Source organism: Colletotrichum orchidophilum, assembly GCF_001831195.1.
Source record: "Colletotrichum orchidophilum strain IMI 309357 chromosome Unknown Scaffold_187.1, whole genome shotgun sequence".
NCBI classification, from domain to species: Eukaryota; Fungi; Ascomycota; class Sordariomycetes; order Glomerellales; family Glomerellaceae; genus Colletotrichum; species Colletotrichum orchidophilum.
In genome coordinates this window covers 13,765-35,468 of record NW_019173143.1, presented here as the reverse complement: position 1 = coordinate 35,468, position 21,704 = coordinate 13,765, and the positions used below count along the sequence as shown (strand labels likewise).

The 21,704-nt window shown below is 55.2% G+C and overlaps 11 protein-coding genes across 11 annotated transcripts; 5 read left to right on the top strand and 6 right to left on the bottom strand.

Moving 5' to 3' along the window:
* Window positions 1–35: 35 nt before the first annotated feature.
* CORC01_13307 (acetyltransferase) lies at window positions 36–784 on the top strand (the record flags this gene model as incomplete). Its single annotated transcript, XM_022624924.1, has 2 exons — window positions 36–348; window positions 405–784. 2 exons carry the CDS (start codon window positions 36–38, stop codon window positions 782–784), a joined length of 693 nt encoding a protein of 230 aa, XP_022468562.1.
* A 542-nt stretch (window positions 785–1,326) lies between these two features.
* Window positions 1,327–4,131, bottom strand: CORC01_13306 (uncharacterized protein; the record flags this gene model as incomplete). Its single annotated transcript, XM_022624923.1, has 1 exon — window positions 1,327–4,131. The coding sequence occupies one exon, from the start codon at window positions 4,129–4,131 to the stop codon at window positions 1,327–1,329; it is 2,805 nt and encodes a 934-aa protein (XP_022468561.1).
* Window positions 4,132–5,317: 1,186 nt separating this feature from the next.
* CORC01_13305 (initiation factor 2 subunit family protein) lies at window positions 5,318–6,794 on the bottom strand (the record flags this gene model as incomplete). The annotated part of the gene is made up of 3 exons (XM_022624922.1): window positions 5,318–5,417; window positions 5,470–6,636; window positions 6,700–6,794. 3 exons carry the CDS (start codon window positions 6,792–6,794, stop codon window positions 5,318–5,320), a joined length of 1,362 nt encoding a protein of 453 aa, XP_022468560.1.
* Window positions 6,795–8,229: 1,435 nt separating this feature from the next.
* On the top strand, window positions 8,230–8,466 carry CORC01_13304 (uncharacterized protein; the record flags this gene model as incomplete). Its single annotated transcript, XM_022624921.1, has 1 exon — window positions 8,230–8,466. The coding sequence occupies one exon, from the start codon at window positions 8,230–8,232 to the stop codon at window positions 8,464–8,466; it is 237 nt and encodes a 78-aa protein (XP_022468559.1).
* Window positions 8,467–8,802: 336 nt separating this feature from the next.
* CORC01_13303 (uncharacterized protein) lies at window positions 8,803–8,895 on the bottom strand (the record flags this gene model as incomplete). Its single annotated transcript, XM_022624920.1, has 1 exon — window positions 8,803–8,895. One exon carries the CDS (start codon window positions 8,893–8,895, stop codon window positions 8,803–8,805), a length of 93 nt encoding a protein of 30 aa, XP_022468558.1.
* A 968-nt stretch (window positions 8,896–9,863) lies between these two features.
* Window positions 9,864–11,498, top strand: CORC01_13302 (dullard-like phosphatase; the record flags this gene model as incomplete). Its single annotated transcript, XM_022624919.1, has 3 exons — window positions 9,864–11,000; window positions 11,056–11,284; window positions 11,347–11,498. The coding sequence occupies 3 exons, from the start codon at window positions 9,864–9,866 to the stop codon at window positions 11,496–11,498; spliced, it is 1,518 nt and encodes a 505-aa protein (XP_022468557.1).
* A 1,552-nt stretch (window positions 11,499–13,050) lies between these two features.
* CORC01_13301 (uncharacterized protein) lies at window positions 13,051–13,820 on the top strand (the record flags this gene model as incomplete). The annotated part of the gene is made up of 4 exons (XM_022624918.1): window positions 13,051–13,063; window positions 13,247–13,315; window positions 13,397–13,632; window positions 13,686–13,820. The coding sequence occupies 4 exons, from the start codon at window positions 13,051–13,053 to the stop codon at window positions 13,818–13,820; spliced, it is 453 nt and encodes a 150-aa protein (XP_022468556.1).
* A 949-nt stretch (window positions 13,821–14,769) lies between these two features.
* CORC01_13300 (ribosomal protein L7Ae/L30e/S12e/Gadd45) lies at window positions 14,770–15,627 on the bottom strand (the record flags this gene model as incomplete). The annotated part of the gene is made up of 2 exons (XM_022624917.1): window positions 14,770–15,191; window positions 15,330–15,627. The coding sequence occupies 2 exons, from the start codon at window positions 15,625–15,627 to the stop codon at window positions 14,770–14,772; spliced, it is 720 nt and encodes a 239-aa protein (XP_022468555.1).
* A 738-nt stretch (window positions 15,628–16,365) lies between these two features.
* Window positions 16,366–17,100, bottom strand: CORC01_13299 (UcrQ family protein; the record flags this gene model as incomplete). The annotated part of the gene is made up of 4 exons (XM_022624916.1): window positions 16,366–16,420; window positions 16,504–16,681; window positions 16,863–16,888; window positions 17,042–17,100. 4 exons carry the CDS (start codon window positions 17,098–17,100, stop codon window positions 16,366–16,368), a joined length of 318 nt encoding a protein of 105 aa, XP_022468554.1.
* A 415-nt stretch (window positions 17,101–17,515) lies between these two features.
* On the top strand, window positions 17,516–18,404 carry CORC01_13298 (SPFH domain/Band 7 family protein; the record flags this gene model as incomplete). Its single annotated transcript, XM_022624915.1, has 2 exons — window positions 17,516–17,836; window positions 17,895–18,404. The coding sequence occupies 2 exons, from the start codon at window positions 17,516–17,518 to the stop codon at window positions 18,402–18,404; spliced, it is 831 nt and encodes a 276-aa protein (XP_022468553.1).
* A 1,014-nt stretch (window positions 18,405–19,418) lies between these two features.
* On the bottom strand, window positions 19,419–21,575 carry CORC01_13297 (exonuclease; the record flags this gene model as incomplete). The annotated part of the gene is made up of 1 exon (XM_022624914.1): window positions 19,419–21,575. One exon carries the CDS (start codon window positions 21,573–21,575, stop codon window positions 19,419–19,421), a length of 2,157 nt encoding a protein of 718 aa, XP_022468552.1.
* Window positions 21,576–21,704: the final 129 nt, after the last annotated feature.

Sequence of the window (21,704 nt, the reverse complement as noted above, 5' to 3'; positions counted from 1 at the left end):
CCCCGTACACCCACAAACCGAACCAACCGCCCACCATGGATATCCGCCTCCTCAAGCCCGCCGACCTCCCCCTCATACAGCATGCCAACCTCGAGAACCTGCCCGAGAACTATTTCCTCAAGTACTACCTCTACCACGCCCTCTCGTGGCCCCAGCTCAGCTATGTCGCCGTCGACGTCTCGCGCCCCAAGCGCACCCCCTACGACTACCCAAAGATCGTCGGCTACGTCCTGGCCAAGATGGAGGAGGAGCCCACCGACGGCGTCGCCCACGGCCACATCACCAGCCTCAGCGTCATGCGCACCCACCGCCGCCTAGGTATCGCGGAGAAGCTGATGCGCCAAAGTCGTGAGTTAATAACCGTCTTCCCCGGTCCTTCTTTTGTCACTGACAGACGACTGCAGAGCTCGCCATGGTCGAGACCTTCGGCGCCCAATACGTCTCCCTCCACGTCCGCGTCTCCAACCAGGCCGCCATCCACCTCTACCGCGACACCCTGGGTTTCAAGAACGAGAAGACGGAGAGCAAATACTACGCCGACGGCGAGGATGCCTTCTGCATGAAGCTCGACCTGAGCTACATCCGCGAGCAGATCCAGGACGAGCGCGATCGCGAGGAGGAGGCTGCCAGCGGCGAGGCCGCCGATGAGGGCGAGGCCGTCGGCGATGTGGGCCGCGACCCCAACGCCCCTCCGCCCACCGCTGCCGACAAGAAGCGCAAGGTCAAGGTCGGTCGTGGGCTGGGCGTCGGCGAGCTGGTTGAGAAGAATGAGACCAAGAACTAGGGTTTTTGAGCATGGGTTAGCACGCGCATTCCGGACGGATGTGCGCTGGCTGGAGCAGAGCGGGCATTTCGGGTGTCTGCTTGCCCCTTCGCTTGGAGCAGCGAACTGACTATCAGTTGCCGGCGTTGGCTGGGATAAAAAGTCGATGGTACCAGACAGGCCGACCTCGTGGCCCTCGAAGTGCCACCGCCATTTGGTTTCAAAATACAACTCAAAGCCCTGAATTCGAGTGGTACTTGGTTCATGTCAAAAAGGAGGCAGACGAAGACAAAGAATTCAAGTTTGGGCTGAGATAGCTAGCACGTCTGTACGAACTTGTGGGGTGGAGTTTAAAAGCCTCATGATCATGACTAGATACGGCGCATCATAGCATGGCAGACAGAAGAATAGACGAGGCAATGGTGGTATGAAATTAGGAAAAAGTTCCGTCTGATTATCTCTACAAATTATATACTTGTCTGATCCCCTCTACATGTGTGCATGTATGTTTGTAATCTGTGTATGTGTGTGTGTGTGTGTGTGTGTGTGTGTGTGTGTGCTGTTTACCACCCCCCAGATTTCTGGTCCTCCGCCGCCAGCTCCCTCGCAAACTCCGCGTCTGCCTCGACCCTGAGCTTCTCCACGTTTCTCGACAACTCGTCAATCTCCTCCTCCAAGCGGTGCGTCATCTGATCGCTGCCTCTCTCGCCCCATACCCGCCCCCATCCCCAACCTCCACGCCCTCGGCCGCGCCCACCGCCGCAACGTCCTCTTCCGGGATTACTATCCCGCATCTCGGTCCTAACCTTGTCCAATTCTCCGACCCTCCTGACGATTTCCTTCTCCATCTCATCTGCCGCCTTGAAGAGCGCCTGAGACGAGGGCGCCGGCGCCGGTATGGGCGGCGTAGAGGACCCGCCACCGCCGTAGCTGGGGCTCCTGTCCCCTGGTGCCGTGGGCCATGCTCCGGGCGGGACACCGCCGTTGATCGAAGGGGGTAGCGTTGACTCGCTACCCCTTTCTTCGGCGCCGCCGTGGCCGCGTCCCCATCCTCCCCAGGGACCGGGACCGCCGCCGCCGCCTGGGAACCCGCCGGGCACGGGACCCCTGCCCGGCCCTGGTGGTCCCCATGGGAAGCCCCAAGCATTCGGAACGGGGGAGACGTTGTGTGGGAAGTTTGGCATAGGGGGAGTGCCATGCACCACGGGGCGCGGGGGAACATGCACACGCGGCGGCGGCACGAACGCCCCGGGCGCGCCCCACGCCGTCGGTCCGGGACCGTGATGCTGTTGGTGTTGTCCTTGATGGTGCTGTTGGTACTGTTGGTGCTGTTGTTGGTGTTGGTGTTGATGATGATGGTGTTGATGTTGTTGATGATGATGGTGATTAGGACCCTCTACCGATCCACCACGTCCGCCATCGCCCCTCCGCGCTTCTCTTTGCGCTTCCCTCTGCTCTCGCCTTGCCTCCCTATTCTCCCTCCTCTCCTCCCTACGCTCCCTCTTCTCCTCCTTCCTTCTCGTGCGCCGTTCCCTCCGCTTTTCCTTGCGGGCCGCGCGCTGTTGGCGCTTGAGCTTGCGCCAATCTTGCGTAATGCTCCTGATCTCGGCTTTGAGTGCCTTTTCCTCCACCTTTTTCGACGTGTTGGTGGCTGCTGGGTCTACCTGATTATCTCGCTGGTCTTTCTGGTCCTCTGCCGCCGCCGTAGCACTCGCGGAGCGTATTTCCTCACGGAGCTGGGCAATGTCGTCTTTCGTGACGGGCTGCTCTGGGTGCGCGAGCCAGGAGGTTAAGCGCTGCTTATAGATCGGGAGCTGTGAGGGGTAAAGGTCTTCGTAGTCTGGTAGTGAGCCGATGGAGGATGCAGAGGACGTGGATGATGTTGAGGAGGCGGAGGAGGATGATGAGATGGAGCGCTGATCTGAGGGGTACCGACCAGGAGGTCGACCGCGGGCTGCGCCGCCTCCACCCCCGCCCTCGTGGGGTGCGTGTTGTCCGGGACCACCGCCGCCTTGTAAGAAGGGATGCTGCTCATTGGGGCCTGGATATGAAATAATCGGCTGGAGATGAGGACCCGCCGGAGGGAAAGGTCCGGATCCGGAACCGAACATCGGCACTGGTGCCGGTCCCGGAGGCGCGGGCGGAGGAGGAGGAGCCCAGCCCGGACCGACGTAGTGCGCTTGTGCGCGCGGCGTGGCGGTGCTCCCGAACCGAATGCCGTTCTCGTCCGCGATGAGGTTCCCTACCCGGATGCCGTTGCTCCCCGCGATGATGCGGTCGCCGATTGATATGCCATCCGTCGAGACCGTGATGCCGCCAAAAGTCCAACTGTTTCGAGAATCAGTCGAGCCTGACTGCGGCTGCTGCGGCTGCATCGCGGGAAGTTGACCTGGATGTGCGGGGAACGGTACGAGCGTGGGACCGCTACCAACACTACGATCGCCGCCTCCTCCGGCGGCAGGATTCTCGACAGTCCTGTCGAAGGACCGGTCCCACGCGCCCGGCATGTGCAGATCCTCCTCCACCACCTCGGGTATCAGCGTGATGAGCATGCCCCTGGGCCGGAAGAAGCCCTCGTTCCACTGCGCGACCACCCCCTCCGCATCCTCTCTCCTCAGCCCGGAGGCAGCAGCCGCCGCGCCGGGGTCGGTGTCCGGGTCCGCGCGGATCTGATCCAATTGCGCCGTGGCGTGCGTGCTCTGTCCGCCGGCGCCGCTCCCATTCGACGCAGCAGCGGCGGCAGCGAGGGCCTCCTCCTCTGCTTGCAGCTTGCGGTTGATGACGGCCTCGTTTCGCGCCGCGGCGTGATGCGGGATCAGGCAGTTGGTGAATGTCGCCCAGTCCTGCTGCGTGACGTCGAGGGCCGCCCATGCGGGGGAGTAGGGTACGTCGTCCGGTGTCGAGGTCGGGGTGACGGTCAGTGCGTGGACGAGAAGATGGTCTCTGGGTGAGGGGGCGAGTGCCGCGGGCGCGGGTCTGGATTCGAAGTAGGATGCCGTAAACTCCGAGTACGCTGATGCCGATGCCGACGCCGATTGAGGTTGATGAAATCCCCCCGTCGCCAGAGAGCGGCTTGAGAGGTCGAGACTGGCATTCGAGCCGTGATGATGGATGCCGCCACCGCCGCCGCCACCGTTGCTGCCTGGGCCGCTGGTGCGGGGTGTCAATGGCGGGGTGAAGATGACTTCGCTGTGAGACGAGGCATGCGAGGAAACGCGCGATGCGGCGTCGTTTTCGCCATGATGGGACGGGACGTGTGGTGAATTTGAGGGCGCGTTCGACGGTCGGCCGGAGGTTGAGTATATGTCTGTCTCGGAGTACGGCGGAGGTGGCACGTCTTCGAGCTCAGCGTCTCGCATGGCAGCCATTCGCGATGGGAACTGTTTCTGTGATGTACTGTGAAGCTCAAAGCAGCGCTGTCGAGAATGAATTATTTTGAAGGACAATGATGATGAGATTATCGGACTATTCACCAAACTGGTGGATCTAGTCGAAGATAGCAGATAATTGTGACGAGAGACGAGAGGTAAGATTGGAAGATATGGAAAGCCGAGAAGACAAGGTGAAGAAACCCAAGACTTTGAAAACGGCACTACGGCACATGGCAGACGAGGAAAGTGTGGGATTACAAGGCATTTTGACGAGCTTCTTAGCTGGGCTGGATTGCGCTGGGCCTCCCGATCACCGTTTGACTCAATCCTCCACTCCCCTCCATAATCTTTCCCCAATCCCAACCTACACTAGCAAACAAACGGCCATGCTTTCCGCCAGCGAACCTCTCTGATCAGTTTGTCTCCCATTCGCATAGCCTTAGGACGTCCAAATCCTACCCGTCGAACCACAGTTCGTTACTCCAAATAGGGCCGGGGTGGACCCCACACCCTCGGGAGCCCAAGCGGTGCGGCCGAGCCCACGCCAGGTAGAGATAAGCATCAACCTTGTTTGAGCGTGACCCCTGCGGTCCACGGCGCAGTCAAACGTTGCGAGGGGCACGCGTTATTCTCTACCCGGCTATTAGTGTCTTCCCTTCCCAAAAGGAGGAATGAAGCCACTGCCCAATCGAACCTGGATGAGAAAGCCGCAATCACCTTTTCGAGAATGGAAGGCTCCCGGAGCTGCAGCGTCGTGCTGACGCGGCCCCTCCGAAGGTAGCAGTACGCCATCAGTGCATGTCATCCTCCACATCAGCCACCACTGGCCACTGTGACCAGAGCCCGCAGTCTAGTGGGTCTATCTCCCATGCCGTTGGAAACGCCGCCCCAACCTTTGGAGCTTCCCTTCCATTCGGTTACCCCTCTGAACTGACGCCTGCCGAACCAACCGACCCTAGCCCTAGAAGAGCAATGACCCAAGGCCAAAACGCGAAAAAGTGTACTGTACAGAACCCCGGCTATGCATGCGCCTGATAACATCAATGACTGGCCAGGGCCAAGAGTTCGTTCGCTTTCGTCTTCGGGCCACGAATCATCCCCACGGCCGCGGACGACGCTGTCGCGTCCCGGCGGCGTTGATAGTGCTAGGCATTTCCCCAGCGACACGTTCCCGTGGCAGCGCTCATCGATCGGCCTCGGTGCTCCAGAGGTGGAAGTCGACGTCCTCTGGCTTATAGTGATCCGCAATAATGGTAGACAAATGGTTCCGCGAGTGTGCGCCACTGTGTAGCATGTTAGCTACGGTTCATCGCCCTCATGTGTGCGAGAACTTACAGGTTTGTTATGTAGGTGTCGAGCAATTCGGGAGGCACGAATTCACTCACTGCGCTCCGTACGTCGACACCGTTGACCATGGCTCCGTCTGCGAAGCTAACATGGCCCATGGAGCTTCCCCATTCCACCAGGCTCTCCTCGTCAAAATAGCTCTCTGGGCAAAGCTTGTAGACACCGCTGAGGATGATCACTGGATTGCCCTGCTCCTTGGCTGCGCGCGCAATGACCCCAGCGCCTGCGTCTGTCAAGATGCCGCCATTGGCCAAGACGGCTCTTGCTCCCAGTATCACCTTGTTGATGCGGGGCATGTAGGCCATCAAGCCGCTGTTCAGAATGTTGATCGCGCTGATGCCTGCCGCTGCCAGCTTCTTCCTGAAAGATGCGTACGGCGGCTCACCGGCGGAGCAGGCAGCCGTTCCTGCAGCGATGAAGAGGGTGAACTTTCTTCTTGTCGCAGCGCGCAAAATGAACTTCTGGACTGTGGCTGAAGGCTGGTGCACCAACACGTAGTCCCCAGGGTGAATCTGAACATCCGCTGCCCCGGCAATCTGGTCGTCCACCTGACCGATCTCGTCCTTGAGCTCCTCGATACCCTCACAGACCTCTGATCTCAGCGCGTGCACCCTAGTTGATTGTCCACGAAGGGGCGTCGAAGCGCCAGAGTCCTTGCCAAACGGCGATCCCGCCATGATGCCAGCCGTGTCCACTGGGGGAGACGCTTCGAGAAGAGAAAAGAGAGACTTTGACACATGGAAAGAGCTCGCGGATGTGAGGAAACCAGGGCGAACAGGTCTCGGGCTGCTCGTGATGTAGTCGGAACCGGCATCCTGCTTGGTATATGTGGAGGGAGGCCATTGGTGCTCAAGCTTGGAAGGGTCGGGCACTGCTGTCGTCGGGGTCCCTCCAACCTCTGTGGCGGTCTCGCTAATGTCCTCGTTTCGGTCCTCGGCAGCCTCGTCTCGGATCAGGCTCAACACGCGTCTAACGATGTTGCCTACGACCAATTCCTTGGGCTGCGCGGCGATGAGGCGCAATCCGATCTGCTGCACCTTCTCGAGCAACGAATCGACGTCAGCCCACTTAGATTTGGCAACGACCTGGAGGAGGATGTGTGCGGTCGCGACGGCGCAAAGCTCGGAGCCCTGGATCTGTCTTCTTTTCAGGAGACTGGTGAATTCAAGGATTAGCGCGGATTTGCCAAGAAGAAAACGCGGCCAGCAGAATACGTACGATATGAGACTGTCAATTGACGTTTCCAAGGGCTTACCCTTGAGGGTTTTGAGGTACCGCTCGAGGTCCCCCGCGCTGGGCTTCAGGGTAGCCATTTTGGGTGGGTGCTGTCGCCGATGTCAAGGTCCGATGTTGGGAGGGGGTTTTTTGGCGGATCGTCGCAAAGACTTTTCTGGATTATTTGAGGAGTGGCTGGAGTCGCAGGTGCTTTCGAGATGGTATTTTGGTCGTCTTCAGTCAATGCAGCATGTGAATTTACCGATCAATGGCCGTTGATCTAGCTTGGCTTGGACTGAATGGAGAATTGGAAATTGTGCGCAAACGGCTGTGACTCAACAGTGAAGCTTGGAGAGGGACAACGAACGACCCCTGTCACACTAAAAATTTCGAGGGGCATTGGGTGACCACCAGCTCCGTCTCATGCCCGCCTTGCCTTATTACTAGGGACAGCTGGCATCGGTGGGTGGCAGCCCTCAGAGGCGGGTTAGTCTCGGCCCGAAGCAACCCGTGATGGGAGGAACACGTCAAGTTCCCCAATGACACTTCTGAGAAAGCACTCCACTGCGTGAATACCCCTCCATCACTGCAAAATGACGTTTGCGCCTACATTTGCTGCTGTAAGTGATGCGTTAGGGGCACACAGCAGCTGGCCATCGCACTGCGGCGCACTGCGAGCTGTCCGTCATCTACCAGGTTGACAGGAACCCTGAGGTACTTTCGTCTTTGAATTGAAATTGCCCCGGAATGCCACCAGCTGCTAGGTCTCAAGGACAAATGTGCCGGTATGTCATTACTTGCTTTGATCTATTCGTTTGGAATCTAAATTCATTTCTGCTCGTCTCTCATCTCGAAAGTCCCTACTCTCCCCCAAAGCAGCCCGCAAAACGAGGTTGTGCGGTTAAGGTTATTTGTGAAATTTGAATACTTGACTCTTAGTCGTTTCAACTGCAATTCAATTTTTTAAAGCAACGTATGGAGGGCCAAAATGATATCCTCTGCGTCCCGTATAGTTATGACATTGTCGAGACAAGTTGCGAGAATATGTGTGCGACATTGCTACAAACCCCATAGTGAGGTACCAGATGTCCATCAGAAGGACTTGAGTCAGATATGTAAGCTATGGTCACAATTTTGTATTCTATCCTGGTTTCGCAACGAGGGCTTTTCCTTACGCGCTCCTCTTGACATCTGATGCAGAATATCAAATGTGGTAGAAAGCAGTATTGCGAGTTTCCGCTACTACATGATGTTGCGGCCTACTAGTTGGGTTGCAAATTAAGTCTTCGGACTAGGTAAGCCATCCAATTGACGTCTCAGACGCAACCACACCCAACACGACAAGGCTCTCGTACGAGCATCGGATGACAGAAGGCATCCCTTAATTGGTGTAGACGATACCTTATTCATGTCACTTTCTTCTCGCTGCTCGATTGAGTCTTTTATGAATGCGTGGCAGCTAGGGTTCTCAGAGGGGCTTCTTTCCGACACTCCAGGTAGATAGAAGGGCCGGTGGATAAGGACGAAGAGCGAATGGTTGAGCGGCATTGGAACACGGATACGAAAGTGATGGATCGGGTTTGCGAGGCCCAAAAGAGGCCGCATTCCGTCAAAGATTTCGATGCTGCAGAATGCGGCCCCCGATTCATGCCCGGTCGGCCTTGTCGGCCCCGTCTCTGTTCAATCAAACCCTCAACAACGACGGCAAAAGTGGAGAGGCTCTCTTTCACATGGAAAAAGAGCACACAGTCATCAGTCAGAGCAAGGTAGTTCGGTATCGGCTGACGGACGTTTTCAATCATTTTACACGAATCCTTGCCCTTACGAGCCCTGGTGGCAGGTTTTGATGAAGAAGAAAGCGAAGTAGGGGAGTGTCCACAAACCCGTACCTATCTATGACAGTGAAGGTAATAAGGTAGGGAGTGTGTCAGGAGGTCAACTGATTCATACATACCGTAGCCAGGTAGTTCCTCAGGTACTCTCCCACTCCTCATCATGTCAGTTTGTGTTGGGGAAGATACCTTTGAATGTGGGCTGAGGTACATCCACTAGGTAAGGTAGCCGCTTGGCAGCAGCTGGCCCGCCTACCGCCCTCGTCCTGCATCTTCAAAAAACTGCAACAGGCGGCAGCGAGTGGAAGGATGAGGCGGAAAGAGATATCCAGTGGAAGGAAGTGAACGATTCGACACGTGAACCCATCTTCGTTGCCCATTCCCCCACAAGGGTCAACAGTCAGTGTAACCCCACGGTCAGCCCTGGGCCAGTACCGTCAATACCGGCATCAAACCGTTCTTCCAAGTTGCCATCGGATCCCAGTGCTACTACGGTCCTACCCTGCCAAACCCAGCAGATTTCCATAGTGTTGAGCTGCTACTGCGCTGCTGCTGCTGCTGCTGCTGCTGCTACTCCCCTCCGCTTGCTTCCCTTCCACAGCTTCCACTCGCGCCTCTACCTCACCTCACCTCACCTTATTGGACTGCTCGCCGGCACCTCCAGTCACGGACCAGGTCACTGTCCATTTCATCCATTGCCTTTGAACGCTACCGCATCCCGGCCGCCTCGATACTTCCAACTCCCGAGAGCCCGACTGACCCTGTTACACCTTCTCTCCCCTCACAAGGTCCAATCGACAGGTTTGCGCGCTGACGGCCATATCTCGCTTTAGCGTCTGTTAGCTGTCGACGGACGAACCTTTTTCGCCAGCGCCACCACCGCGCGCTTTCATTTTTCTAGGGCCTCGTTCGCTCATGGCGAGCTGATTGTTGCGTTTCTTGGATTTTGGGGGGAAACCATCTGGCCAGCCCACGGCTTGCGTTCCCCGACCACGACCACAAGCACGACCGACGACAGACCCGTCCAGCATCTCAACCTCACGCAATCCCACCAAACACCACAGATTCAGCGACCAGCGACGCACTTGAGACGATTGACAATCCTACACTCGCTTTATCCAACTGTGGTGAATTCGAAGTACTCCCTCGACGCCCGTTTCTCCTGACGCGACTGCTATAATATCGCCTCCTTCGTCGCGCGGAACGTCTGGAACATTCCTGACCATCGAAACCACCCCTTACTATCGACCCTCGACGTCCCCTGAACCCTTCTACTTCCGCATCGCAATCCGCCCTCGACCCTCCATGCCTCATGGATTGCATATTCTATCAAAGATGAACTCCCTGAACATCATCACCTCTCGCGTCTCTCCGCCACCGAGTCCGGTTGCGTCGCGATCCAACTCCATTGGCTCCTTGGGATTGACCGTCCAACCTGACAGCGACCACCGTGGCAGCGAAGGCGCAGAGAAACAGGGCGACGACCAAGACGAGGATGTCTTTCCCCTCGAAAAGTCAGCTTTTGAACAGCGCAACGACGCCCATGGAGCACTAGATCTCGAGAGCGAAGCCACGCCGCTAATAGGAGAGTCAAAAGAAGCAGGGTTGAGGTCATCTTCATGGCACTCACTGCCTCGGCGCATCGCTGCTGGTTTTATCAACTCTCTCCGCTGGGTGTTATCCACTCTTGCCACCCCGGGTGTATATCTGATTGCCTTCCTTTACGACGATGCAGGGAGTTTCTCGCCCTTTTTCCAGCTAAAAAGACTATTCGGTCTGCACGACAGAAACAATAAAAAGCTTGCGACTGACTTTCCTGATTCTTTGGACAAAAAGTCGGGTCGGCAGGGCAGCGCCGGATATGGAGGGGTTGCGTATTCAAGACCAGTGGGATCATCTGGTTCATCTTCTTCGGGCATATCTTCAGAATCAGACTCCGACGCCGATCGCCGACGCCGGGGCTCTTCCGGTCGGCACTCACGTTCAAAGTCTGCAGCGGAAGAGATTGCGCCGGCACGGAGATCCATTCGTATAAAGCTACACAGTGACGATGCTCTTCCGCAACGCAAGCATCGCAAGACACAGTCTGCCGCAACACGCCCCAAGGGCGGTGGTGAATCTGGCTCCGATATTTCCGCACAACTCAAGTCTCCGACGTCTCCCGCAGGTGCGCTGACGAGATATCCAAAGACACCAGCCCCTCCTCGACCCTTGATACCTCGACGACAGCCGTCATACCTGAACCTCGAGCCTTCAACCGACCCCAAGTATCAAAAGACGCTCATTTTGGATCTAGACGAAACTCTGATTCACAGTATGTCCAAGGGTGGACGCATGAGCACGGGACACATGGTCGAGGTCAGATTGAACCAGACCTACGTCGGTGCTGGAGGCCAGACGTCTATCGGACCGCAGCATCCCATACTATATTGGGTCAATAAGCGCCCACACTGCGATGATTTCCTCCGTCGGGTAAGAATCATTCAAGATAACTTGAGGAGTGCTTGACGCTAATTGGGCGATGAAGGTTTGCAAATGGTACAATCTCGTCGTCTTCACGGCCTCAGTACAGGAGTATGCCGACCCCGTCATTGACTGGTTGGAGGCGGAGAGGAAATTTTTCTCGGCGCGATACTACAGACAGCACTGCACATTTCGACAGGGAGCCTTCATCAAGGACCTTAGTTCGGTTGAGCCGGACTTGAGCAAGGTCATGATCTTGGATAACAGTCCATTAAGTTATATGTTTCATCAAGGTGCGTACTGCCGAAAACCCATCTGCCTGTGGAATTCCGATTGACATGGGGTTTATCGCTAGATAACGCAATCCCTATCCAAGGCTGGATCAACGATCCGACAGACAATGATCTTTTGCACCTTGTGCCGCTGCTCGAAGGTCTCCAGTATGTGTCGGATGTGAGGGCGCTACTTGCATTGCGTGGAGGCGAAGATGGTCAGCATATGGCGTAGAACTACTGTAGAAGGGAACTGGTGTACTGGCATGAAAATGGTAAAGCGAACACCAGCGGCTTCAACTTCGTGGTGCAGCGCTGTATTAATAACATTTGGTAAAGGAATGGTGAGAGTGCTTATTGGGCGGCACGACGCAATGTCGGTACGATTCCGTAAAGCTTCAGCAATACATGCCAGGCCACCAGCCTTTTTGTTGGTTGCCAACGTTCAGCGGAATTATGCACTGCAGGCGAAAAGTGGTGATGGTGTGTCTCTCTAGGTGTTTAAGCTTGCTTTGGTCAATGTAAGTGAGTAGACCTAGGGATCTTGCGGACGTTGAGCAAAATGACGAGCTGTACGCCATTTCCATATTCCTTCGTGCCTGAGCTAGAGCAGCTGGGCACAGTTGAAGGCGACTGGACTTTGACGAACGGAATTTCGTGCTGTAATGATACCATCCGTACGTCAGGTAGCTCAGCTACCCTTGCGAATGCGTTTCTAGACTCGGCCGGAGCTACATGCAGAAGTTGGCAGGCCGGGAAAAGAGGCGCAGTTCATGGGTCGACATGTACAAAACTGAAATAGCGAGGCATCTTTTGCCTCGGGTATGAGTGATACGTTATGTGTACTAATCCCGGAAATCTAATCTTGATCATGTTGCTCCAGATTTGGTCAATCTCTCCACCGCGTGTTTGCAAGTGCGGGTGAGAAGCTACAGGGAGTCGTGGAGGACACGCTCCGGGAATCCGTCGCAGAGTACTCAACGCGGGCCAACGCGGGCGAAGCTCAAGCATACGGGAGCGAGGGGAGATGATGTGCTAGGTAATCCCAGACGGCAGAGGCGACGGAATAGATGCGGATAGCTTGGGTACCTATGCGGGCCCAGGGAGAGAGGTCCATCGGGAGGTCTCGCCCAATTATTCGAGCAATTATGGGGCCTGGGCCGCCTGGCCTGTAATTTGTGGGTTCAGCGGGGAAGGTGGGTGGTGACATCATTCGACAGGTGACGACACCACGACATCGACTGCTGGGCGACGCGACAGAAAGAGGCATAGCCTAAGTTTACAGAAGCTTGGGACACACATTGACACATCGAAAAGGCACATAGGTAGCTGATCTGAGTGCAGACACTAGAGAGAGAGAGAGATGGGAGAGCTCTGTGACATGGCTCTCTGTACCTAGGGCCTCCACCCCCTGCTTCGTACCATGCCCAGCTACGCTTTAGTGCGGGTAGTGTAGCTCATGCTTCACGCTTTTCTGGCCAGAGGGAAATCAGGTCCAACCGATGATGGAATGAGACCTCGATCTGGCCCCTTCCATTCGCGGCGCCTGAGGTACTGGTAGCTTCCTCTTGTTTCGCTCTGGGACGACGGGCAGGACGCACTTGCCTTGCTCCGGCTACCTCTTTGCATGCTGAGGCTGAGGTCACAGGTTGCTCGCGCCCAGTCTCCCTTAGCACATAAAAGCCTTCCCCTCCCACCCATTTGGCTCGGGGTACCTATTTACATCACTTCTTCCAGACCAATTGATTCTTTTTCCATCACAACAAGATACCCCGAAATCAGTCATCATGTCTTTGCACTGTAAGTCGCTGCCCGTCTCCGCTGTGGATGAGAAGCTGGAGGAAGCATCGCGCCTGCTCTACATATGCCCTCAGTCCAAAATCCCTTGAGGGAGTTTTCCCTCGGGATGATGTGTCTATGTTGGACTCGAGGACGAACCCAGCCGTCGTCAATGCAGTATAGCTGACCACCCTTTTGCGACAGATCTCCCCCCCGTCAAGCCTTCGGCCATTGCCCTCGGCACCATCTTCAACCATACGGCTGAGCTTGCTGGTACGTGAAATCCTCCACAAGCCCACTTCCAGTGCGCCATTCCATAATTGTATCAGCTAACTCAAGCTTGCCTCTCAACAGTCTTGACCCCTATCTTCGGCCAGACCTACCAGCGCGCCAAGGCCGCCAACACCAAGGAGGAGTTCGCTCGTTCCAAGGAGGCCCAGGGTGCTGCCGTCGCCTGGGGCACCTCCCTCGTGGGCTCTGCCCTTCAGTCCTACGGTGTTGGTGCCCTCATCAACGCCACCGGCACCTTGTCTTACAAGGGCGCTGCTTACCTCGGGTCTCTGATCTTCTTCGCTACCTCTGCTCCCGGCGTATGTCATACCTTCCTGCCGATTCATCATGACCCATTATCTAATAGCCGCAGTACATCTCCCAGGTCTTCGTTGAGAAGCGTCCCGTCGACACCGTTGGCGTCAGTGTTCTGGCCAAGGTCATTGAGACTGTCGGTCTGTCGGTCTTCCTCACCTGGTGGGGAACTCGCACCAACCCCTTCGACTAAAGGGCTATGTGTTGCGATTGTTCGAGCGCTCACCAATAGATTGCTCGTGTGCTATTACCGCTGTATTGGATGGGATGAGGACATGGGGTTCAAAGATAGCTAGCAATTGCGGCTAAGGTCATTGTCATGTACCTACACTATTACGTCTACTCAAGCCATGATTCCCTTAATCGATCAACTCACTTTATGAGGCTTCTTGGAATTATGTTTTGGTTATTGTGATGAGCTGTGACGAGAATTTCAACACACCGGGGCAGTAACGTATATGCTGTTTGGGAAGCCACAACAAAGACCTTGATCCTGGCACTGAACCATTGTCGTCCCATTCGTTACGACTCCCATAGTTGCCTTGTCACTTCAACATTGATGGCCATAATTTGGCACTAATGCGGGTCACCAAAGAACCATGGCCAAACATGCCTTGCATTTTGCGCCCATACATTGTCAACCTGCTACTGGATTAGGAGAATAGTGTAAGTGCTTGGATAGAATATACGCAACTCTTTGCAGGGTGAACATCACCACAGCGTAAATGGCCGACCTGCTTCATCAGCAGGACATGGCTGCCTTATTCACCAACAAATCACCTGGGAAAAAGGCTCTCGACATCCCGTGTCTGAGAGCAGGTCAAGCAATTCCTCCACACCTCCGCACCCTTAAAGGTTCCAACGGAAGTTGTAATGATGTAAAATCATATATTGTTTTTCTCAAGAGAGAGACTCAAGAGAGAGTAGTGCAGACAAGTACTACCCCATGCCCCAAAAAGTTGCCCTAAAACGCCATTCTTCTCTTTTTAAAAAACCAGCCAAACAGCTTTTTTACCCCATATAGTATGACAATTCATCATTTCCTCAGCTGACCTTGATTGTATGTGATTGGAACGACAAGCACGCACTCCTTTGACGCAACGTGTGTCGTTTTGTTCCGTGCCGATGGACCCAAAAGGCGATTATGCCCAGAAAGACTGCTTGGCAGTCTCCTTTTGCACAAGCTTGACGAGCGCAGCGTACACTTCGGAGTAATCCTCGCCGTCGTCCTCCTCATCGTCACCACCCTTGGCCTCGCTAGACGACTTCTTCTCGGCCTTCTTGGCGTCGGCGGCAGAGCGCTTCTCCGAGACCATGACGACCGAAGTCGGGCGCTTCGTCTTGGCGGCGGCACCGAGCTCGGCGCGGGAGGTGACAAAGATGTAGGGCACGTTGTGGTCCTCGCAGAGGACGGGGAGGTGGGAGATGACGTCCATGGGGGAGATGTCGCCGGCGATGACGACGACGCCGGGGAAAGCCGTGTTTCCGGGGCCTGCGGCGGGGGATTTGCGGAGGGTCTTGACGACCTCCTTGACGCCGCGCTTGAGGGTGTTGTTCTTGGCGGCTGTATGTAACGTGGTTGTTAGTCGTCTGGATTTTGGGGTCGCAAAGTGCCATGATTAGGCCGGGGGAGAATATAGAGTTGCCTTTGACAGCGTTCCCGTGAAAGAATTGTGTTGTAAGGAAAGAAGGTAGGACTTACCCTTGCGGATGGACTTCATAACCTTCTTCATGGCCTTCTCGTCGGCCAACGGCACGGCAAAGGGCACGAGAGCGCCGACGACGGGGAGGCCATCGGCGGGGGTCTTTGACGCGATCTCGCCGCTGGCGACTGCGGTGGCGGCGACGTCGGCCTGGAGGTGCTCGTCGAGAGCGCGCTCGAGCTTCTCCTTCTTATCCTTTTTATCCTTCTTGTCCTTCTTGTCCTTCTTGATGGCGCCGTCGGACACGGATCGCTTCTTGTCCTTCTTCTCCTTACGGTCGGGCTTCTCGGCGGCCATTGTGACTATTGATGGGTCCTTTTTGAGACCTTTTGATTTCAAGGACAATTGGCAAGTGAGGAAGGACGAGGTCGAGGGAATCCGGGGTGGGCGGCGACGGTCGTGGTATGAAGCTTTGGGCGCGGCAAGATTAATAGGCTTGGTTTTTTTTTTTTGCTGTAGACTAATGCAACTTTTTTCCCTAGGTAGCCCCACCTTTGCAGCTGTGCGACTGGGAAAGTTCGGGGGATAGGTATATCCGTGCCGGATACTGTTGACCGAGAGTCTAACCTCGGTGTGAAAGTCACGTGCTTGAATATAGCCAATCAGGATCCAGATGTTGAGCAAATGTCAGCGCAATGTCAGGGCCGAGGATATGATCCCGTTTTGGCCGGTAACAACAAGGACACATTGAGAAGTCAAGCTTAATCACTTTACTGCCTTTCTGTTCAGTCACCAAAGATCAGGTAGTTGGTCTTGTTGTAAAGGTTGTAAAGCAGGATGGTGCTACATCTTGGACTTGGATGCTTGCCTCTATGCTCTCAGGCCTCAAGGAGCTTCGTCGTAAAATGAGGAATGAGTCGGCGACTAGCCCATCTGACATGTCTGCAAGAATGGAGCATGTGGAATGTTTAAATCGTCCAAATGGGGCTCTATTCCATGTCTCCCCCTCTACGTAGTTGATATACACGTGTTTTGACACAGGGAATCGTTATCCGCCTCTAGCACTCGTCGTCCGCCTTCTTCGAGAAGGAACATTTACTCCTCGTCACTGAACTCGGCGCGGCCCTGCTTGGAGTTCAGGTAGTGGTTGCTGCATCGAATGTTAGTATGCGATGTTGCTTTACGTCGGATGCCCTCGTTGTTGTCGGGAGAGAATCCGTGAGGATGACTGACCGGTGGGTGGCCCAGTCCATGATGTACCAGCCGGCGACCAGGGGAGGAAGGAAGTAGAGGACCTGGTGGCTGAAGCGGCGCCAGGTGTTGAAGACGGCGTCGTGGGCGGCGCCGGCGAAGGGGTTCTGACGGTTGGGGGTGATGCCGTAGGTGATGATTCCTCTCTGCTTCTCGCCACCTGCAAATTCGTCAGTACCAATATTCGGCTCGAAATGCGTTTCGTTTGCGCATGGCGCAGGCCACAAGATTCTGGACAAGTCCCTCCTCTTCCTTCCCATGTTCGATCCCGGGACCATCATCCATTGCCTAGCCGCGTCGCCATCATATTTCGACATCGAAGAAGTTGCGAGAAAACGTACCAATGTGTCCCCACCAACCGAGGTAGCTATCCAAGTGTCAGCGAGAAAATCACAGAATGCAATTGAAAGCGGTGCGTGGCGCGGCGGGCAGAGGGAACTTCATGATTTCCCACTCGGAAAAGCCCGCATGCCTCTGCCCGATCCTTGTTCAATTGACCACCAGCAAAGACTTTACTTACTGAGAGTACTTTCCGTGAGGGACGCTAGGTCCTCCCATAAGAGCTTGCGTAGGTCTCATCGTGGCGGTGTGCTGTGGTGGACGGTAATGTGCAACACGGGTTGAGATTCGATTCTGTCGGACTGGAAAACGGAGAGGGTCGAATCAGACGAGGTTCAAATCTTGTCCCTTTCCTGCCGAACCCGAAAGCTGAGGCGCACGGCCCCATTGGGCTTAGCGCACTTCTCTGCCTTCGAACCGTCACCACCACCCCGGTCGCCCAGTCTCCAAAATTCCATGACGGAGCTTACCGCCGCATCTGTGAGAGGAGCTTTTGGCAGCTTCAACCAGTCCTTACATTGCACCACCAGCCCACCACTAAATCGCCCAGAAGCTCTCTCGGATAGCCCGCGATACCCCCAGCGGATTCGCAACCTCCCTCTGAACGCATTGCACACACCGAATCCAGTCGCCTTTTTCCCCACCGTCCGCAATAATGGCTCAAGCTCTGGGCTTTGCGTACCGCATGGCCGTCCCTGCGGCCATCGGTATCGCGGTTGTGCAGTCGTCGATCTACGATGTCAAGGGTGGATCCAGAGCAGTCATCTTTGACAGGATTTCTGGTGTCAAGGATACTGTCATCAACGAGGGCACGCACTTCCTCGTGCCGTGGCTGCAGAGAAGCATCGTCTTCGACGTGCGGACGAAGCCGAGAAACATCGCGACGACGACGGGTAGCAAGGATCTCCAGATGGTCAGCCTGACCCTCCGTGTGCTGCACCGGCCCGAAGTCCAGGCCCTTCCCAAGATCTACCAGGTGAGCCTCTTGAAAATACCGTCCCCCATACAACACTGACCACCAATACCCCATCCAGAACCTCGGCCAAGACTACGACGAAAGGGTTCTCCCCTCCATCGGAAACGAGGTCCTCAAGTCCATCGTCGCACAGTTCGACGCGGCCGAGCTCATCACCCAGCGAGAGGCTGTGTCGCAGCGCATCAGCTCCGACCTCCGTAAGCGCGCCGCCGAGTTCAACATCGCCCTCGAGGACGTCTCCATCACGCACATGACGTTCGGTAAGGAGTTCACAAAGGCCGTCGAGCAGAAGCAGATTGCCCAGCAGGACGCCGAGCGTGCGCGCTTCATCGTCGAAAAGGCCGAGCAGGAACGTCAGGCCAACGTCATCCGCGCCGAGGGCGAGGCCGAGAGCGCCGAGACCATCAGCAAGGCCATTGCCAAGAACGGCGACGGCCTGGTGCAAATTAGAAAGATTGAGGCGGCCAGGGACATTGCCGCGACGCTGTCATCGAATCCTAACGTTGCGTACCTGCCTAGCGGCGGTAAGAACGGTAACCAGATGTTGTTGAACGTCGGCCGGCCGTAAGAGAATTGCGAAAATGGCAAAAGAGGCGGGGAATGAACGAGTGAAAAAAAGGCGACGCTGTACTATAGACTTTGAAGGCAAGTCACCGCTTCAATAAGTGTAATCATAGGGCAATGAATTCTGCCTCCTTTCCACACGCTGAATTTGTGTCTCATGCTTCGTTTTTGTGAAGGTCTCTCGTTCTTTTGGCTGGGTTGAAGAATATACCGTGTAAAATACGGCTGAGCGGCTCTTGGTCATTCAATAACTTAGTTGAAGACCGTATCAGTGATTTTAAGACGCCACTCTCTCCTTCATCGCAATGACTGAGAGGACTCTGTACACATTATGAAGACAAACGCACGTATTGGAAGGGAAAGCTGCCCCCTACTAAAGTATTCACACATTTTACATTACAATAGTTCTAGAAGAAGAGAGAACTCTTGAGTTGCCCCAGTTCATCGGCTATGGATGCTCAGCGCGTGGGCAAAGACCGGTGTAAGCTACGGTGTCCCACAAGAATCGAAGATTCCCATACCGCCTAGGCAGAATCAGATCCTCAACTGGCAACAGAGCCTTACTAATCCTCCCAAAGACATGGCCCTCTGTACCAGGTACTCCAGTCACATACCTCGTGTCTCTCGCTCATTCGTTTCAACTCATACTCTGTTCCAGCGACTGTCTCACGCCCACTGACCTAGCACGAACAGAAAGACAGGTCTTCGTTGGGCTATGAGTTGTCAAACAGGGGTCATGCGTGGGACTTGAGGAGAGCGGATGGCCGCAGGATTCGCCTTGACGTCGACGTATGAAATCGTCATGGCCATTGAGGGCCTTCATACATCAGAAGATGACCAGGACAGCTTACTTCAAAGCGGCTCGAAGAATCCATTAGTATTAAAGGAAACCCTCTCATAGGGCAGGTATCATAACGGCAAAAGCCCATCGACCCAAGGCATCATAGGGACCCCGAGTCCTCCCCAACGCCAGCGCAAGTTCTCAAAAAAATCAGCCATGTATAATGTCCACCCGCCTCTAAAAAGCAGCTTCAAGGAACTCTGCGGTCAGGTGACCATTGAAGTCGTCCACCTTTCCACCAGGCGGAACAAATTCACCACCCTCGAGCTTCCAACCTTTGAGCTTCATGCTCTTCCATTCCCCCGAGAGCTTCAGACGCACGAGATCTCCCGCAGCCCGGGCGTCTTCCGCACTGTCGTGCCCCTGAATCTTGCCAGCCGTCTCAACTTGAATTTTGCGATTGAGGAGATTGTCCATCAGCATCTTGAGGCCAAGGCGATAAGGAAGGCCATGCTTGTGAGGGTAGAGAAGCACGGTGTCGATGACAGTGGGATGGACGATGCGAACGGCGTTCAAATCATTCTCGAGTCCGTGACCAATCAGTGGAGTGTCGGGGCTGATGAGAGCAAAAAGAAGATCGCGACCAACTTCAGGGGACGACACAATCTTCATCTTCTTCTTCGTCTTCTTGGGGCTCGCCATCTTTTTCGCCTGGGCAGGAGTTGGGTCTTCTTCCTTTGCAGTCCAGGGTTCTGCGGATGCCATGTCTTCAGGCCACACACCCGAGTACCGCGAGTTGAGATCAAGGATCTCACCGACGGGCTGAACAAGGACGTCCAACAGCTCCTCTCCATTAGGCCAAGATGTTGCAGTGAGGCGGATGAGCTCAAGGCCATGGACTGTGTAGCACATTTCGCAATCGAAGCCAACGGCTCTGTCGGTGGGAGCGTTGGGGTTGACCGGCGTCTCGGCGTAGTTCAGAACAGTAGCCAGTCTCTTCGGATCCGATGCCTTGAAAACATGGTGAGGGTTGGAGTGGCAGCCGGCGGAGTCTCCAACGGCCTGTCCACAGCATCGGTAGCGTTTGGCTTGCTGGGATCTATCACCCAACTGGCGCTCGGGGAAATAGGTCTTGCCCCAGTGGAAGGTACAGCTGCCGCCAGAGGCGAGAGCTCCATCCTCTTCTCTTCTTCCCGGGAACATTTGGAAGCGCTTGTCGCAGCGATCACACTTCTCCCAACCTTTTGCAGCATCAAGACCCTCACGAGCCTTTTGGATATCGGCATCAGCAGGAACAGATGAGACATAGCCATGGGCGGCAAGGCCGTCGATGGGGGTGATAAGTTGGCGAACAAGCTGAACTTCCTGGGCAGGGGTTAAACCCGTGACTATCTTCTTGGGAGACACGGGAAGCTTGTTGTGAGGACCCTTTTGGGTCGTTTGGTGGCGTTGAACGACTCTCTCCTCCTTCCACTGAAGGACTGTCATCTTTTTGTACTGCATGATTTTGTTTTTGATTACGTTTGAGTAGATGGCGCCTTTCTCTATTGCTGTGGATTCTTCCTCGTCAAGGACTCTCCAAATGAGATCCTGGTCTGTGAGGGCGAGCTGCTTCTCTTCCGCGTCTTTGGCAGTCTTCTTGAGTTCGTTGTTCAGGCGTGTGTATTGTTCATGGAGCAGCTGCACGAGCTTGAATCGAATCTCAAACTTTGCCGGTGATGACTTAAGTAAACGAGGGTTGAGAGCTTCGGTCTTCCTAACCTTCTTCGGAGTTGGCTCGGTCTTGGAGGGGGTCAATGGAGTGCGAAGGGAAGCAGTGTCTTGTTGACCTGTTGTTGGGTTGGCAGTAGAAGAATAAGAAGATGTGGTGGCAGGTGAATCAGCCTTACGCTTAGTTGGAGGATTAATTGATGTTGATAAAGGAGAGGACCTGCTTGAGGCAGAGTGATTCAGTGACTTCCGAAGGTCGGACGAAGCGAGAGAAGGCGCGACTGATGTAGACTGCAGAGTCTTGCCCACGGTCGACGACGTGGAGGATGGCGGGCGCTTTAAAGGTGGAGGTGAGATGGGCCGAGCGACAGGTGACAGATTGCCATCCAGTCTTGGTGCGGTAACGTCCTGTTTTGAGCCCGTTTTGACAGGAGTGGGAGCTCTTGTAGAATCGGCGGGGTTTCTGACGTCTTGGGCAACCTTCAGACGCTTTCGAGGGCCATCCCGGGTTGCATCCGTCGAGGTATCAGTCGACCTTTTTGCCGACGTTCCTGACGCGTTGAGTGCCGGTGCTGACGGTGCCGCCATCTTATCCCTGTCAGCTTTATGCTGGAAGAGGCACATGAAAGCTGTGCATTGCTCTCCCTTGGGACAGGGAATGTGTTTGAGGTCTACAAAGGACATTGTGATAAGACTTTCCCCCGCAACTGTGTAGATACAATGGTTCTGTGGTACAATGGCGGGAGCGGCTGACGTTGCTGCTTCCTCTATCGTTTGTTGCTACGCAGCTGAGGGAAGGTACGAGAGACTGCC